The following is a 17,648-nucleotide window of genomic DNA, read 5'->3' as shown; positions in this document are numbered from 1 at the left end:
TTCGTGCGGGGCGCGCCAAGGGTCTGGCGGAGATTGAAAAGCTTTAGCAGAGCTTGTCTTCGCTTGGCTACTGGAAAAAGATTTTGCGGACTACACCTCAACATGCTATCGGGGTTTTGGCAGACAAGGCTCATTCAATTGCCACATCGACCATAAATTGCACTTCATTCTATTGTATCTTGCGGGAAAACAACGTGACAATGCTCTAGTCATCTTCAAGTCCCTCATATCAACTACAGCCGGCGTCGCGCCTAGCTCATCGTTTGCATTGCGCTGATGCGGCGAGCCCCACTTGGAGGATAGGCCTCATCCGAGACCCTAATTTCCCTTATCTCGCCACCGTTGCGCTTCGAAACTATCGAATGTTAGCCGAGACGTCAACCCCAATCGGGTGTTCGCCTCTCCTAGGGCCGCAGCTCCGTAATATATATTCAGGGACTACGGATAAATCTTTTTCTCTGGACAGGATGTGTTTTCATCGTGCTTACGGTCTAGTCCCGGACGAGATATCATCTCCGGTGCTAAGGCTGAGACCCTGATCGGGCAGATCATTGAGGATTTCATCCCGAGGGAAGGATCGTGGAAGTTGAGAGGGACAGAGAGAGAGGGAGAGCTGAGGGGATCGACCGTGGGCTCTGCCATGTCCTCGTATTCATCCGGTGTATTTAGCCCACTCCATGGAATCCCTAGATAGTCCTCTCCCGCAGCATTCTTACCAGACAGACCTTCAATACCTAATAACATTGCCTTATACACAATGAAGCTTTCTAGCTTTGTCATTTCCCTCCTCTTAACCACTGTCGGCAACGCCTCTGCCGGCTGCCTGGATCATATTTCTGCAAACACAATGGCTATCTTCAGCGGTGCTCCCTTAGCCTTTGCTACAGATTACCAAACCGGCTCTCAATGCGCAAGCTATTGCGGTAGCCTCGCAGAATGCATGTCTTGGCTCTACAGCGTGAGAGGGGGGGAATGCCAGTTGTACAAGGGCACTGCTCTATCAACCTTTTCGTCTCAGCATTTTATGTATGGTGTTTGCGACGGCCATCGAAATCTTACTACACCATCTGCGGGCTCATCGGTAGCTGCGCCAGCTTCGCCGAGCACCAGCACTGTCTTCTCCGCAATGACTAGTGGAACTCCTCCACTGCATGTACGTTAAGCAGCTTTTGTTCTTGACTTCCACCATGCCATGTAACTAATAGCTTTTAGAAAAAGCACCTTCACCAGCAAAATCATCACCATGGTCATCATTTTTGACTTTGAGATGCCGTCAATTCACTAGTAATCCGGGCGTGCGCGGGTATGGCCTTCCATACGTTCTATTTAACTAGGATTCTGCTTGCGGTCCGTGGATTCTATGCCTGGCTTTCTCATATACAGGTATCGGTTAAACAATACACCTTGCTAAGTTGATTGAAATAGAACCAAGAGTATTCCATATAGTGTATATTTGGTACCTGGGTGTAAATATCCTAGAGCTAGGTGCGCATTCGGGCCATAGTGAATGATACTAAGGCCAGACCAAATCTCGATGCAACTATTTCTTGTCCTCCCGCTGGTTCAATTATCATGCTAAACAAGTCTCTGATAGCTGTCCGTGATGTGTGTTCAACAACAGAGCCGACTGTGTAGTAAGGTATGTCTTATTGTGGAAAGTCCTGGTAGATATTGTCTATGATTAACTGTTTTTGAAACCGTAAAACACCATGAAAAGGGGGTATGATCGGCAAACGGCCAGGCTATGTGACGGGCATATCTTGATTGTTTTATTCTATTGTTGGGGGGATATATAATTGCTCTTGTACCTACATTGAACAAAGAAACGTCGTGGATACCACTTATTTTAATTTAGCATTAGTGATACCTTGTGCCTGTTTGTTGGTAACCGCCTGATGTAGAAAGGACAGTAGCCACCTTACTTGAGGAAATGGTTGACTATCTTTGATCTCATTACATTTTCAGCATTACAAACCATTCTCTTATACTTCATTGTATGGCCATACAATCATTATGTGCCATAAATTCTCCGAGCCAATCGCAACTTAACCTATGGAACCCAGAAGCCAAGCAATACCCTTCTAAAAGCCAGTCCAACATTACCACTTCAGCGTGCTTGGAGCGTTAGGTTAATTCTAAACCCGTTGTAGAATATCTACCCTCTACAGATGCCAGGCGGTGGTTATATGGGTGTCGTTGGTGGATATGCTCGGCGGAATGGACAACGCGTTTATGTTCAAGTTCTATGTAGCCCTTTTCAGACAAAAACTCCCAAACATGCAGATGGTGGATAGACTTGTCATGTAGAATAAAGAGAGTATAACAGGACACAGCAATATTATTATTGCTCGAACATAGACCATTAACGTCAATCCATCCAATTGACCCAGCATTACGTCCTTGTATGTGATAGGCGGGTGTAAATTCTAGCTTTTTGGTGCTATTAAATTCCTTCGTGGGTTCTGGAATGTTTCCGTCATGAGATGCAAAGTCTCTGCGCAATATAGTTAGTCGTATATATACGTGACAGAAGGACATACAGTGACAGAGGAGCAACTTACCCATAAAGGGTATCCACGTAGTGCTGGTGGTAGCTAATTAAACGTCTCTGCGGTAGATGTTCTCCTTGTTAAGCCGCTTGTCAACTTTTTCATGGTCATTGTCATCAGACCGGCGGTAGACATTTTCCTGTTAAGGCGCTTGTCAAGATCCTCAGGATCAGACTTGTCGGACCTGCTGTAGACGAGATCCCTGTTGAGGCGCTTGTCAAGATACTCAGGCTCGGTGTCATCGGACCGCCGATATTTGACATCACCAAAAACACGTTTGTCGAGGTTCTCGGGGCCAGTGTCATCTAACCTGCGGTAGACATTCTCCCTGTTAAGCCGCTTGGAGAAATTCTCGGGCATGTTGCTAGCAGGCGATATTTCGTGACCCACAGCAGCCCCGATTGAGCCGGCGCCAAGAAGTGCAATCATCGCAAAGACAGGCATAAAACGCATGGTGTAGGTGGCAGAGTATAAATGCTCTTATAGAATGTTTGGGGGTATCAAGGCACGATACTGGGATGACTTGAGAGTTCAGATGAATGTGTTAGATGGTGGTAGAGAAGGCTGAGATGAGTGTTGGATTGTACATATTTATATTTCGTCACTGAGGTATTGAACTTTCAGTATGGATGTATGAAGAACTTCGGATGGACTTTACATGCAGAAACAGTCGTCATCTGCTCTGCAAGTACCCCAATTTCTAATTGTCCTATTGGTGCTACATGCCGAAGTACGTAAGGTCCATACTTGTCTCAGCCCCGCAAAACCACGAAGTATTCCCAATGACCCCTCGTATGTGACCAGCCCAAGAAATGTAGCTGACTTGTCCGTCCATTATTAAGATTTGTTGAGAACACCTGGGCTATACTAAGAGGATAGAACTTTGAGCAATCATCCCGTAATTGACACCGTACTATGCAGAATGATATTAGCAAAGTTGATATTCTTAGCTTACTGGCCTGTGACAAAAAAAGCATTTCCCCATATAAGTGTCATTTACTCTTACAAACCTTACAGATGTTGGCTATATATTCCCCTTTCCGGTAGCATGAACTCGGTCACATATACTCTCCATCATAGAAGCTCCAACCCCTCACGTCTGTAGGTGGTCACCAGACCCGACAGCCCCAACGTAGGCAGAAAGACTTAGTGGTGCCGGTCAAGCATAGACGATGGCTACAGTTTTGGTGAGCACTGTCAGGTGTGGATGTCTCAAACCCTGGCTTTCTATACGGTTACACGACCAAGCAGTAGGGCGCGTAGTAAGCCCGGGTAGCAACTGAGTCGGGGATTTATGTGAGGGGCTCAATCACACCCCACAACGGAGAGAAGCAAGGAGGAAGTGACGTTTGCCGAAAGGGGATGTACAAGGACAGGTGCCGCATACAAGTCAGGGTTAAGGTCACAATCGTGAAACGTCGAAAGCGTGAAAGAGGGTGTCGATCTTACTCAAGTGCTCAGGTGGTGCAATTCGTACAGGTGATATGGAATCCCCCTTTGAAGAGCAAGACACACCGACTTTCCTGCGCTGGCGAAGACATACCTTTCTCCCTTCCTCTTGAGAGATCTCTTATATGCGCAAATCTCGTATTCCTCAGCCTGTATCACGTACAGATTAGCATATGTCTATGGCCAGACAATGGTGTTTTCATTGACGAATGTGAACATTTCCGCACCTCAGGAGGAGTATGATGATGAAGGGGAGAATACTACAGAAAAGGCTGGCCTTCTCCGCTCAGAGTCGTATCAGCCGCCTTTTGAAAACCCACGACGGAGACTCAACTACTGCGCCTCAGTCCTTTTGTTTTCAAATATATGTCTTGCGACTCTTTTATTTGTCGCTGTACATCTACTACAGAAGCAATATTCCTTGCTTACGGGACCTGACCCTCCATATTGTAAGTCAGCAAAACACAAATTAGCCAATGGGAACTGATATAGGAACGAAGCTCCGTTGCGCGAAGATGGCGTCATTAAATATATCAACATGAAATACGAACCTGACCCTGAATTTCAGTCGCCGATTGTTCCTGGGAAAGAAGATCCATGGACAAGCTGGGCATTAGGTAGGGCTACGGGAGTCGCAAGTCTTTCGCAACCTGTGAAGCTAACCAGCTTTAGAGAACGACAATGGGTTTAAGATAGCAAACGAGACGGCCAAGAAGCACGGCTTACCGAAATCCGTGGAGCTATACAGGGACCCCGGATATCTGATCTACGGATTAGGGGTTTACCATCAACTACATTGTCTTAATCGCCTTCGAAAATCGTTTTATCCGGATATTTTCTATCCGAATATGTCTACAGAGCAGATTGAGATACATAAGAGTTCGTATAAGCACGCTGCCAACACTATTTCGTATACAACTAATTCCTATTCAGATCATTGCTTCGATGCCATTCGCCAGGCTATTTTATGTCATGGCGACATCTCGCTAATATACTGGTGGGACCCTAACTATACGTATATTGATGATGATGGTATCGAGCGGTATACGGAGGACTACTTAAAAAAGAGTCCTAGGGAACGGCAAGTGGGACTACATGCTTCATGGAGCTCTGAAGTTCAATGTCGGGATATGGATGCCATTAATTCCTGGGTCAAAGAACGTATGGTTGATCCTGACAAGTATGGGGGCAGGGAAGTGGATTGAGAAGGGACTCCATAGAAGAGATAGTCCATTAAACGGGTCGGTGCCATCCCTCAATTCAGTATAACTAGCCTCATATTTTAACCGCCGTTATGCACATGGCGATGACCTAGCCACCTTATCGGACCTTTGTCATTTCAGTCAAAGACGTTAGTGCCACATTATCAGCTTTGTTGCAAGAGTACCTGCCGAAGTTCCCGTGCTGGGTTCTATTACAGCACTTTCATGCTTAATACTCAAAACCCTGTCTGAACTACCCCTCGCTAGGTGTAGTAGCGCAACAGCAGACGACAGTTACGCCATTCGTCATTATGCGCATCAGACAACCAGTGTCTCTGGATGCGTATCCGAGCTACAGTGGCCAATAAAGCACAAATTACGGAAGCTCCTTCCATGAATTTGAAGAAATAACTAGAATACTTAGAGCCTGTATTATAGGCCCACCCAACAGGACGCTTCGCAAGCCCATGGAAGGGTTACGGCAGCGGAGATGGTGGGCTTCCCGTGGGCCAGAATCTACTCCGTACACCACCCATGATGACTGAGGACTGTGCTCAAGTTCACAGCCCCCTCAACAGAAGCTGGACAATGTAATCCAATAGCAATTATTTACTTGCACATACGACCATAGGGTGTGGAAAACAGGGCTTCCCGTCCGCTCAGCCGTACTTAAGCCACACGCCGGGAGGTTAGTAGTTGGGTGGGTGACCACCAGCGAATCCCTTCTGTTGTATGTTTTTGTTCACTATCTTCTTTTTTTTCATTAATTTGTTGGGTTTAGTGCCCTTGCTGCTCTATCTTCGGCTTCTTCAGCCCATCTAAAACTTACGCAGTTACCCCACCTGCAGACGTGTTCATACTTATCTAGTAGACCGCACTATCCCGTCGCATCCGTTACTTCGGACAATCAGCCGTCAAATTTTCTCGGAGAATTTATTACATTACCTGGAAGGGTAAGTTGTTCTACATCATATACAATATATAGATTTTAGTTTTTCTGCTTTTATTTGTGAGATATTGTAGATACTTAGCAATATTATTCGTGTCTCTCTTCTGTTGAAGGGCAAATTCGCGAATTGTCTGAGGACCTGTTTCATAAACGAACAACAAAAGAGATAATAGAAGAGAAAGAAAAGAAGAGCTATTTGCAAGGCACACAGATCTGGCTGATAGGTGAATAGGAGTAAAATGTTATTAATCTTCAAATAGGTTGTGGTAGCGTTGTTTACTGGCTGATGCTTTATTAAAGGATCTTCAGCTATCCCCATATCGGCAGCTGGTTCTAGTAGTTGGAGATTAACTTTAAGCTATACTATAGCAGTTAGTCTCCGGAAGAAGCCTCCCTTACATCACAGTATAAACTTTTGAAGGTGGTGATGGAGAAATTGAAACAGCGTATTAGATATTCTGAGACTTATTAATTTACTGCGGCCTCCACCAGTCTACTGTAAATTACTGACTGGCTGAGCTGATTAGTATCTTGATATACAGAGCTTTGTTTCCACTTGTGTTTCGTCTCTATTGCTTCATGTAACTTTTGTCGCCATAGGAAGTTTCAATGATTTCTGATAGTTATAGATTTCCAATAACTTGAACATAGGCCTCCATATGACATTGTTGTTGGAGAACTAAACAAGAACTAAGTACATGGCAATGAGTATCCTTTAATCACTTCGATCCAGTGGCATGGTATGTTCTTGGTAGATGGTATGGTAGATGGGTAGTATATGATGGACGGCGAGTATACCATCAGATCTCTTGATTGTATACCATTCGAGTCACGTATGGCACCTGTTTGGTGGTTGTCAGGTAGCAGATAATCAAGCCCGTTGAGGTACATACGTACACAGGAACATTGTCCCAATCGCTGGTCCCATCTGTAGCGCTCATCACTACAAACCATTCCCCACTTAGTAGACCAAGAGATAAATTCTCTTTCTTCAATTATTCCAGAGTGATCGACCTAGACCCTCACGACCCCCATCTCGCTGCTTGGGCAAGGCGGCCGCATTTGACCACAATGACGATAATAGTCATCGGCGCCTGATGGAGCCTGCGGAGGAAGCGGCCGCGGCGGAAACTTCAATGTTGTAGAGTCCGGCTACCCGGGTCCGGGAAGCCCACGGATAGTTGGACATCCAGTTCCGCCAACACCAGAAGCACTCACTATACGCGACTCTGAGAGCTCACTATAATTTCTGGCCGGCCCCAGAGCAGCCGGACCAGAGTTACCGTACATCTTTCAACAATCACCCATCCTATCCAAACAGATAAACACCAAAGCAAAGATGTTCACCTCAACCAAAACCACGTTCACTCCCTCAACCGACATCCCTTCTCTGAAAGACAAAGTCATCATGGTGACAGGCGGCAACAGTGGCCTAGGGAAACAGTCCATCGTTGAACTCGCCAAGCATAGGCCAAAGGAAGTCTGGCTCGCGGCTCGCGACCCTAAACGGGCCGCCGCCGCAGTTACATCTATCAAATGCGATCTTGTCGAACCTGTTGACATCAAAATCCTCGACATGGACCTCACCTCCCTCGACTCCGTGAAACGTGCAGCCGAAAGATTCCGGTCTGAATCGTCCAGACTGGATATCCTGCTCTTGAACGCAGGTATCATGTCTGTTCCGCCGGGTCTGACAAATGAAGGCTACGAGATACAATTCGGAACAAACCATATGGGCCATGCACTATTAGCCAAACTATTGGTACCTGTTTTGTTGAAGACGGCAACGTTGCCAGGATCAGATGTAAGAGTCGTGGTTCTGACTTCCCATGCGCATAACTATGCTCCAGAATCCGGGATCCAGTTCGACACCTCAAAAACCGCGCAGACGGAATGAACACTGTTGCGCGGTATGGACAGAGCAAGTTGGCAAATTTACTATGGGGGAGGGAGATGGCAAGACACTACCCCCAGTTGACTGTGCCGCTAGTTCATCCAGGGCTAGTGCGGACAAACCTGGCGACCACAATGGGCCAAGGTAGTTTGATCATGAGGATTCTGTGGTGGATTGCGAGCTTGGTTACAGGTGTCGATGTTGAGACCGGGACACTGAATCAACTTTGGGCTGCTACCTATCCCCGTGTTGAAAGCGGGCAGTATTACGTCCCCGTTGGGAAGACAAGGAACGGGAGTAAGTATGCTCAGGATTTGGGACTCGGGAAGAAGCTTTGGGAGTGGACAGAGATGGAGCTGGAGGCATATTTGAATGGATAGGCTTGACGGATTAATGGGGTTTTCTAGTGAATTTGTTTCAATGATCTGAGTGTAATTGGTGTTCAGCAGTCGAGTATTGGGAGTAATTTAACCTATTGTCTGGACTGCATTCAGACTAATTTTAACATCACTTAAGAACCTGCTCGAGACACTTATTGCGCGGTGCGTCGTGCCTTCATCCAGCGCTGAACCTTGACTTCATTCTGCGTATTTTAGCGCTAGGGGCTCGTACCGGTAGTTTGGTCCCGATCTGGCCTACCTAGTATTGTGGTTTACTGAGTTGGCAGCGACAGAAGTGGCTTACGACTGTGGCTCGACTGTAACTATGCCCCATATTATCATCATAGCTACGGTACGAGTGCGAAGTTGTGGCAAAAAAGAGCATCAGCCCAGGCTGATGTAATCTAAACCGGGCAACCCTAGCTGCGCAATCGGGTTGAATTAAAATTAGAATAAAAGAGAGACTTTACCTTTGAGTTGGAAGGACCTGTGTAATAGTACGACTCAACATTCCATCTGTTCAGTTTTTAAGTTCGGCGTCAGCCACACCGGCTTGCTGCGTCAATGCGGTGGAATGCGGTCAATGCGGTCAATGCGGCCGCATTCCCCGCGCGCGGGACTCATTTTGGGTGATTACTCAGGGAAAGCTTAGTCTTATCTCCATGCGCCCCACCAACTAAGGTAGCTAAGTGGGCCACAACAATACTGAAACTCTGTGCAACATTTTTAGATTCTTCCGCTCTTCCACTACTTAAGGCTTTGACCCGAGGACAAATGTTCGGAAACGTCGCGAGGCCGCCGATATCTGCCTCCCATCTTTCGCTCCGTAACACTGAAGCCTCGCCTTCTGTCGTGTAATAGCGTCTCCGCTCAAGTGGGTCCTCGAAAATCTGGCCGCCATTGGCACGGAACAAGCAGCTGCAGATGTCACTGCAGGAGATCGTGGCCTGGACGGATAACTATTCTATCAGCATCAAGCTTATGGCTTTCTTAGTCTACCAGCAATCATTGCTTCGGCCTGTTGTACCTAGGTAGGCCCCGCGCATTGCGCGACGCGGAAAGCCAATTGTGTTTTTGTCTGGTGGCCGCCGGGAATGACCGCCTCTCCGACATGGTTGGTTCTCTCCTAAGGTATCAATGATCCTTGGGGCTGGTGAGTCGTTCCTGATCTTTAGTTCGCCTTCGTCCTTGTGGCGCTTGTCTTGTCTAGTGTGACCTCATTCGTCTCGAATTTTGTCATGTAGTCTAGGTCAGCGGGGAGCGCGGCCGCATTTAGCGGCAGGCGGAGCCGCCACAACGACTGTATCTCCAATTAAGGTTCGGCAATCCAAGGTTGATTAGCAGGTGAGCTCTCCAGGTGCAACATAAAAGGAGCTGTCTCAACCGTCGTCTCCCACCACAATTGGGCATCTTCTGATTGATATCTCTCACCTCCGCACCCACTATCTACCAGACACGATGAGTCTTAACCTTTCAATGAGATGCAGCACTGTTCTGCCTAATAAGGCAACGTTGACTGAGAAGAACTTGCCGGACCAGAGTGGCAAGGTGTGCATCCGCGTCAAGATTCTTTCCCTTCCCGACCAGTTAGCTGATGTCTAGAACAGGTGTTCCTTGTAACAGGCGCCTCCGGGGGGCTCGGTAGACTCCTCACCAACATCCTGTACCAGCATAATGGCAAGGTTTACCTTGCCGCCCGGTCCGAGACGAAAACTAAGGAGGCAATTGAGGAGATAAAGGCAGCCCATCCATCCTCCAAGGGCGAACTGCTATTTCTCAACCTTCAACTCGATGACTTGACCACTATCAAGCGGGCCACTAATGAGTTCCTGGCCAAGGAGGATCGTTTGGATGTCCTGTGGAACAATGCTGGTGTTATGATCCCACCCGCAGGCTCTCAAACAAAGCAGGGCTATGAGCTCCAGTACGGGGTCAACAATATCGGCCACTTCTTGCTTACTCACTTTCTTCGCCCGGCCCTCGAGACGGCGGCAAAGTCAGCACCCAAAAATTCAGTCCGCGTCATTTGGGTTTCCTCGAGTGCTGCCGATTCTGCACCAAATCCGGCCATCGATCTGACCAATATGGATTACCACAGAGAGGAGGGGGCTTGGGTGAAGTACTGTCGCAGCAAAGCGGCTTCCGTTGTTCATTCGGCGGAGTTTGCCCGAAGAACTAAGGGTACCGGCATTATTAGCTTGGTCAGTATATCACGCTTTATACTTTGGCAAGCTTCATTGGTCCTGACTGCGAGCTCAGGCTCTTAACCCCGGGAATTTCGTGACGAATCTCCAGCAAAATATGTCCAAAATGGAGCTCATGATGTTTGTAAGTTCCTAAATCCGCTGTCACGCATTCTTTGCCCCTATACTAAACTAAATCCAATTGTAGAAACTCATCGCATCGGAGCCGATCAATGGCGCCTATACCGAATTGTTCGCAGGTCTCAGTGACACTATTACGGAGGAGGAGAACGGAGGATGGGGTGCGACACCCATGCATATATCCCTGTCTTCCAGGAATATCCTGACCCGCTAACCTGTTCTCGTTAGTTTCGCCTTTCGGAAAGGTTGAAAAAGTCCGGAAGGACTTGGTGGACTCAACCCTCGGAGAAAAGTTCTGGGACTGGAGTTTGGAACAGGTGAAACCTTACTTGTAAGGATGTGAAGTAATTGCCATTATCAACAAAAATCCATAGGAGAATTCCAGGACATCTTCAAATTTACTTTGGTTCGCAGGCATAGTTTAGCCAGCCCACCGCGTTCTTAAGAACTTCCCCCGTCAAACCCCCACATAACCACTCCAACTCAAAAGTCAATCTCTCCTATAAACTCTTCTTTGGTCATTGAGGTAACTACACAAAGACTTCCATTTACTCGCGATCTAGTCCCGCTTTTCACTGGAACCTGGCTTAGGCCAATAGACTTTCTCAAACTCCCCTAGCAGGAGCCCTAGGAAGCCTGGCTCCGAGACCGCTGTTGGATATCACGGTGGCTGTGGCGCTCTGCCGAAATTGGGTCCGTATGTTTGTTCGTATAAGCAGTTCACCTGCGCCTCACAAAGTGAATTATATCCACTGCTTACCTTTTGAACCTCAACACTATTCAACACCGCCGTCACAGAATACCCCTTGCAGGAGTAGCCTCCGTACTCTCAAAGATCTGACCCTCAACCCCATCAATGTCAGAATCTTTGAGATAGATCGTACGTCCCCCGACCCTGACCTTGCGAGACAATGGATGGTAGATAGAAGATTTCTATTTACTGCCGTAGATAGCCAATAGTAGCGTACTGAAATTGGAGTACGAATGGTGATTTTTGGATTGGTCCTTAGGTGTTCCCTCCGTCGCGATAAATTCCATTGAGAGCAATGTATTCTGACGCCAACTTCCACCGTCCACTCAATATCCCCATGCAAGCCTCTATATCAGCTAGTTTGCCTTTGGCTTTCTCGTCACCGCCTTCGCGATAGATCCATTGGAACGTCACCATGGAGCAGTACAGCGCATCCAGTAGGAACGGGCTTAATTTCCCCATTTGGTCGCTACGTAGCTGGTTAGATATAATATCCATGACGTTCGTAGTTTGTCTGTGGGCCTGGTCGCTGATATTCCGCACTACCAGCGTGGCCTGGATCTGGGCGGCGAGTTCGTCCGGTCCTTTAGTGTTGCCGGATGTGGTGTAACCTGGTTCATTGCTAAGTTTTTCTGGGCAGCAATAATTATCGAGTAGCAGGAAGAGGGCCGACCACGTCAGGCACTGAGGAGCAAGTAGTCGTAGATATCCGTCCGTGGAGGAAGAGTCCATCTCTTCGGCAAGAATAGAGCTGAAGGTGCTCAGGTCCTCGGTAAGGCTGACAACAGCGGTCATATGGTCTGCAAGGCCTGTCTGCGTCGATTCGCTTCGACACACGGTGGCACGGCTAATGAACATTGCCGACTGACAGAGGCGAGAGAAAGGCGAGGCAGGGGTGAAAAAGGGTGTTGTGACTGGATAATGTATGATGTTGGCTACATCACCCAGATCCTATTGGAGACAATATCAGTCGAGATCTGATATACAAGATAAGGCGCAGGAGTGTACTCACCCATGTATCATCATCCACAGGGAGGACATCTGTATCCGCCGGATCTGGGAAGCAGAACCTCCTCCGGCTGCCGAGGGAGATAGTGCGATCCAAGATGTAAATGGCCCACCATACCCGTCTTCTCTCCTCTAGTTCTGTCCAGGTCATCTGTTGTCAAATACTCAGTGATTTTCTCCTACGTCTTCTTCAATCATTCATCGACATACAGCGGGACGCATAATTTTCATCGTGTCTTTACCAGGTGAAATACCAAGAAGCTCAGCGAGTCGGGCGCATGCTCCTACGGTCATCCACGCCGCAGGATAGATCGAGTGACTGTATTCGTACACGGCTATCAAAGTCATGGCCTGTAGGTAGCCAAATGACACCGCGCCACTGGCTTCCAAGGTCGCCAAGAATCTTTTGGCAGACGAATAAATTGCACCGTGTATCTCGCTGCCAGGTGGCGGAGGGAGGGTGTTTAACTTCATCGCGAGGAAAAGCAGCGCGATGTCCGGTCCACCGTCCTTCAGTGAAATGCCGAGGTCCAGTCGCTTTTTTGAAATGATCGGCATCCACGGATGGATCGTATCGAAGTAAAGCGAAGTTGTTCCCAATATGAAATTTTGCTGGTTGAGAATGGTGAGTATGTCCTGGATATTAATCAGCAGCAAGATTCTAGGGCAAATGGCAGGAACAAAGTAGCGATAATTTGCTACCCACCATCGGAATGCTGGCAGCCGGCCTTGGGAGTTGCATATTGGACCATTTATAGCAGTCTATATCCAAAAACAAGGCTGACGGAAAGCTGGTGGGTTCTCGGTCGTATGCAATAGATTCGGTGGCAAGGCTATCTGTGCGCGAAACGCCGGCTGTAGCAGACAGAGAGTCTGACGCAGAGGCGCTACTAAGTCTTTCTTCCAGTTCGGTCAATCTTGCTTGAAGGGTTGCGAGGTCGGCCGCAGTCGGAGGCGACTTTGGTGTATCAGCATAGTCGCAGGTGCGGCTGGTGCGGAAGCACAGGCTGCACTGGGGCAGCAGTTTGTCGCATCTCCGTTTTTGTCTTTTACAAGCGACACATGCGTGGGAGGCTATATTCTGAGAGCGATCCATGAAGGTCAATATTGGCCAATAACTCCTTTCAAAAGAGTGAAATAATAAAACATAAAAACAATAAGCTTCCAGACCCTACAGTTGTTGTAATGGAGACGTGGTCGTGTTTTGAACAGGCAATGTGCAGGATTGGGGACGATGCTGGCAAACCCTGCTTAAAGAGGTTTAGCGCAACCGTCAGGTAAAAATGCGGTAGGATGGTTGGTTACATATATTTGGTTATCCCCGCATGTACATGGGACTGGACCGCTTCCGAAAACGAACTTCGAGCCTCGTCCAACGCCTGCCGTGCCTAAATGCCGTTCTCATTGTTAGGCTGCCTTTGTAGCGCACGAGTTCGGAGTCATTGGGATGCACTGATGCCTCTGCAAAATCTAGCATTGCTTAAATACATCTAGTATTCTATATCTTACCTTATTTATTTAGAACATAGTTCTCTATACTTTTTAGATCTCTGTGAATGAATCCATTAACGGTTTCTACAGTCAGCGTCTTTTTCCGCAAGTCGTCCCTTTGTTGAATCAGATATCAGACGAAGATACGGCTGCTATATATAAAATAAGAAATCTGTAATCTGTTAGTTTCTAGTCACTAGCTCTGCTAGAATATCTATAACTAAATTATTAAACCTGCGAAGAGCCCGATTGTCTTCCCTTCTGTGCGTGGGAAAACCGCTCGAGTTAATCCAAAGTTGTCATGGTCATTTAAATTGATTATCTAGGTAAACATTAACACACCTCTTCCTGCCATATCGTCCACATCTCAGTATGTAGTTATATTTCAAGAGCAATATTATTTTAAAGGGAGAAGACCGACTACCTAGAGGTCACAATTTTTATACTTACAAGAAAAGAGGGTTAGTGTTACTTAATCCCATTTACGCAAATGTCACTTCCCTCTAGCTCAGGTATATAGTATTCAGGTGGGTGAACTGGGACCTGAATTACCCTGAAGGAAGGCTGAATAGGGCGGCAAGCCGCCCACGCAGCGCCTGGTGAGCATCAGCATACTTGCGCTGTTGTATGTTTCTTGTTTACGTGGTTTTTCTTTTATTTTTTTATTTTTTTATTTTTTAATTTTTTAATTTTTTAATTTTTTAATTTTTTATCTTGTTTTACTTTTTGTTTATTCATTCTTTTTTTATGATGAAACGTTTAGGAAGATTCGTTGAAGGGAGTAAGGGACATCAAGGTGGATAGGAATAACGACAGAAAGAGTGGCAGCATAGACGAAGGCTGGCGGAGGCGGTGCACGGCTAGAATCATGACTATGAAATGGCATAATAATAGAAAGTGAGAAGTAATAGTCAATGAGGATACTGAGTCACATAAATGCGTACTGAAACACCTAATTAATAGTTAAGTGTACGGTGTATAGTAAAACAAGAGTGGGCTGATGATCTGATTGGGTAGAGAAGAGAGAGGCCTTTGGTATTCAGAAAAGATTTTAATCGACTTAATCTCTATTACATCCCTTTACCTTCCGCGAGCAGCAGTTGAGGAACAGAAGACAGCCGCATTACTCATCCTCGTTATGATCATCAAACGGCCAGTGTCGATTCGTCATTTCGCGCTCGTAGTCTGTATCAAGGGAAGCGAGGCCATCGATTTTCATCTGACGAGCCCGAGCGCAGGCAGCTTCATATTCTTCGGGAGGGGTCCACCCATTGACACTGATACCAATAGCATTACGAATATGCTTGAGTTGCAGATCAATCTCTTCCTGCATGCTTTGTAGGTGCATGATGGAATCAGACTTGGCCGTGGAGAATGATATAGGGCATGGTCCAGTCGAGTATTCATGCAAGGATTTCTTTATTAGGACGAGGTCAGCCTGGAGGGGAATGTTATTTCCTTCCCAGGGGTCTCCCGCATGGCTAAAAATGCGGCGAGTAAGCATGTTCGTGGTCTGATCCATAGCCCGGAAGTGAGATTTATTGAAACGCTGCGTGAAGGCTAAGTAGAAAAAGTCGGTATGGCGTCGTCGAAAATCATGAAGAGCGTCGGCCTTTCCTTGCTCGTCCAGTTCGCTTAACTCTGGACTGGAAGGCGGGCGAAAATCAAACGATTCAGGGTCATCGTAATTGTGGAACAACTCTGGGATCCCGGCGGCAAGAAAGAGTGGTAGTACAGCTGCATGTTGCTACTCGATTAACCCGACAATGTCCAGATTATCAGATACGAAGATGTTGTTGGCTGAAGGTCAGGGTGACGAAGGACGGGCTGAAGAACTCATTCGACGGGAGAAGTGCAGGAGCTATCTTGAGGTAGGATTCCATATGCTCGCTGGGGTCGGACAATTGGTAATCCATGGACTCGCGATATGCACGCTCAAATGGGAAGCGTGGCCGGCCATATGTGCGCAGCCAGGCCAATTCTTTTAACGCAGGATTTCGGAGAACGTCGATCGGATCCATACCTATTACTTGGTCAGCACTGAGACAAGCTGGCTAAGGAAGCACTTACAAGGACCGCGATCAACACGGAGAGAAGCACGCTCTTCGAACCACCATTGAAGAGCTGCATTAGGGCCAATGCAGAAATTAGAATTTGGGATGACTATCCGTGGTGAGTCTGATGGTAAATCGCTGGCATAGTATATGCTTCCGCTCGCGGGTAGCTCAATGGCATGAAGCTTCGCTTCTAACTGTACAAGCTGCAGGAGCACCTTAAGACGTTCTCGATCAGACAACTCAAACCACCGATCACCAAGTGGCCGTCCGGGTAGTTTCTCCATGATCATATACTCCGAGCCAACAGGGTTTTTAGCATCTGTGGAGTAGGCATACACCCGGGGCACAGGAAGACCATGGGCCCGAAGGAGAGCCAAGGTCGCCACCCCGATAGCGACTGCCAATTGTTTTGGCTCAGTTGATGGATATGGCAATCGGGCAAGGACCTGAGTATCATCAAGCATGGCGACCTGTAGGACACGGTTGAAGCCTCCTTCCGCCAACTTCGTCACACTTTTGATATCTGTATCACATCTCTGTAGCGACTGAGCAGCAGCGCTTTTCAACGCATCAATGTTGAATTTCCCGCGACGCTCAGCGAGACGGACGTTCTCGTTATATCTACCTTTATAAGCTACCAAACGGGGCAAGCAGAGGGCATCCTTGAGTAACTCACATCCATCGACCAGATGTGTATTCGATGAGTTGTCTATCGTTATTCATCGTGGAAACCTTCCGGGACGTAAAAGTCGAGGAGCACTTAGCACTTATACCAAGGAAAATGGATCGGGCGATCGGTGGAGGACGCCATGTGCACGGTTTCATCCATGGGTTGATCGTCCCGAAGCTGGCCTTTAGCAACCGTTCATTTGGAAGGTTGCGGGTTGCGGATCAAGGGGGTGAAACGCGCGCTTAATTTTGTAAAAAGGTGCGGCTCAGTTACGTTGCGGGCTATAGATGTCCATAGGGGTAATTTTGCTTCCTTCTTAGCCGAGTCTATTAACGATTATTACCATTTCTGTAGTAAAGTAATGTATGTTTGGGCTTGCAAAACGACAGCCCAATCCTTCGAGGCCTTTTTGACCGTGAAGGGAAAAAAAAAAAAAAAAAAAATCCTACATTGTATGAACCCAGAACCGAGCGATAAGCAAGATAAGCAAGTTGCTGTCCAATGTAGGGTAACGTAACTTGGGGTGGCATATTGAATGTGGTGCGGATCAGCTCTGGAAATATGAGAGGCAAATACCCCTGATCACGCTTTAAGTAAGACACAATAGGCAATGGAAACCAAGCCTCCTACCGGGATTTGTTCTTTTTAGATCTCCCCAAGGGTCTCCATACGCAAGCTACAAGGGTTGACTATCAGATTCGAGACAGGAACAGGTTGTCCATCTCGAGAACCAAATGAGTAGGTTACCAAAGGTAGTATATAACACTCGGTGTGGATATAACCGATGCTTACCTGGGGCGAATGTCAAGGACCAAGTCAGAGTCACGACCACTTACCGGATGGATAGAACTGTCGTCATGCAGGAGTTCCTACAGAACAAGGGGAATCACAAATGGTCAAGCTTCAGTGTCTATTTCGGTATAA

The 17,648-nt window shown here is 47.2% G+C and overlaps 9 protein-coding genes and 1 non-coding gene across 10 annotated transcripts; 5 read left to right on the top strand and 5 right to left on the bottom strand.

The window, feature by feature from the left end:
* Positions 1 to 757: 757 nt before the first annotated feature.
* On the top strand, positions 758 to 1,334 carry An12g01770 (uncharacterized protein; the record flags this gene model as incomplete). Its single annotated transcript, XM_059750707.1, has 2 exons — positions 758 to 1,153; positions 1,206 to 1,334. The coding sequence occupies 2 exons, from the start codon at positions 758 to 760 to the stop codon at positions 1,332 to 1,334; spliced, it is 525 nt and encodes a 174-aa protein (XP_059605526.1).
* A 790-nt stretch (positions 1,335 to 2,124) lies between these two features.
* On the bottom strand, positions 2,125 to 3,002 carry An12g01760 (uncharacterized protein; the record flags this gene model as incomplete). Its single annotated transcript, XM_059750706.1, has 3 exons — positions 2,125 to 2,494; positions 2,562 to 2,594; positions 2,647 to 3,002. The coding sequence occupies 3 exons, from the start codon at positions 3,000 to 3,002 to the stop codon at positions 2,125 to 2,127; spliced, it is 759 nt and encodes a 252-aa protein (XP_059605525.1).
* A 1,186-nt stretch (positions 3,003 to 4,188) lies between these two features.
* Positions 4,189 to 5,203, top strand: An12g01750 (uncharacterized protein; the record flags this gene model as incomplete). Its single annotated transcript, XM_059750705.1, has 2 exons — positions 4,189 to 4,447; positions 4,665 to 5,203. The coding sequence occupies 2 exons, from the start codon at positions 4,189 to 4,191 to the stop codon at positions 5,201 to 5,203; spliced, it is 798 nt and encodes a 265-aa protein (XP_059605524.1).
* A 614-nt stretch (positions 5,204 to 5,817) lies between these two features.
* On the top strand, positions 5,818 to 5,936 carry 5S rRNA. The gene has a single exon (XR_009468032.1). It is a non-coding gene; the product is annotated as a 5S ribosomal RNA (ribosomal RNA).
* A 1,552-nt stretch (positions 5,937 to 7,488) lies between these two features.
* Positions 7,489 to 8,423, top strand: An12g01730 (uncharacterized protein; the record flags this gene model as incomplete). The annotated part of the gene is given in 1 exon segment (XM_059750704.1): positions 7,489 to 8,423. A coding segment is annotated over 1 exon segment (935 nt), but the record flags the coding sequence as incomplete, so codon positions are not given.
* Positions 8,424 to 9,043: 620 nt separating this feature from the next.
* On the bottom strand, positions 9,044 to 9,536 carry An12g01720 (uncharacterized protein; the record flags this gene model as incomplete). Its single annotated transcript, XM_059750703.1, has 2 exons — positions 9,044 to 9,341; positions 9,451 to 9,536. 2 exons carry the CDS (start codon positions 9,534 to 9,536, stop codon positions 9,044 to 9,046), a joined length of 384 nt encoding a protein of 127 aa, XP_059605522.1.
* A 345-nt stretch (positions 9,537 to 9,881) lies between these two features.
* On the top strand, positions 9,882 to 10,961 carry An12g01710 (uncharacterized protein; the record flags this gene model as incomplete). Its single annotated transcript, XM_001395221.3, has 4 exons — positions 9,882 to 9,971; positions 10,031 to 10,624; positions 10,683 to 10,751; positions 10,815 to 10,961. 4 exons carry the CDS (start codon positions 9,882 to 9,884, stop codon positions 10,959 to 10,961), a joined length of 900 nt encoding a protein of 299 aa, XP_001395258.3.
* A 792-nt stretch (positions 10,962 to 11,753) lies between these two features.
* Positions 11,754 to 13,602, bottom strand: An12g01700 (uncharacterized protein; the record flags this gene model as incomplete). Its single annotated transcript, XM_001395220.1, has 4 exons — positions 11,754 to 12,449; positions 12,511 to 12,657; positions 12,717 to 13,142; positions 13,213 to 13,602. The coding sequence occupies 4 exons, from the start codon at positions 13,600 to 13,602 to the stop codon at positions 11,754 to 11,756; spliced, it is 1,659 nt and encodes a 552-aa protein (XP_001395257.1).
* Positions 13,603 to 14,123: 521 nt separating this feature from the next.
* An12g01690 (uncharacterized protein) lies at positions 14,124 to 14,610 on the bottom strand (the record flags this gene model as incomplete). Its single annotated transcript, XM_059750702.1, has 3 exons — positions 14,124 to 14,169; positions 14,340 to 14,421; positions 14,550 to 14,610. 3 exons carry the CDS (start codon positions 14,608 to 14,610, stop codon positions 14,124 to 14,126), a joined length of 189 nt encoding a protein of 62 aa, XP_059605521.1.
* Positions 14,611 to 15,120: 510 nt separating this feature from the next.
* An12g01680 (uncharacterized protein) lies at positions 15,121 to 16,777 on the bottom strand (the record flags this gene model as incomplete). The annotated part of the gene is made up of 4 exons (XM_059750701.1): positions 15,121 to 15,734; positions 15,784 to 16,020; positions 16,068 to 16,675; positions 16,731 to 16,777. The coding sequence occupies 4 exons, from the start codon at positions 16,775 to 16,777 to the stop codon at positions 15,121 to 15,123; spliced, it is 1,506 nt and encodes a 501-aa protein (XP_059605520.1).
* Positions 16,778 to 17,648: the final 871 nt, after the last annotated feature.

Source organism: Aspergillus niger (assembly GCF_000002855.4).
Source record: "Aspergillus niger supercontig An12".
NCBI lineage: Eukaryota > Fungi > Ascomycota > Eurotiomycetes > Eurotiales > Aspergillaceae > Aspergillus > Aspergillus niger.
This window is presented reverse-complemented; position numbering and strand designations above follow the sequence as displayed.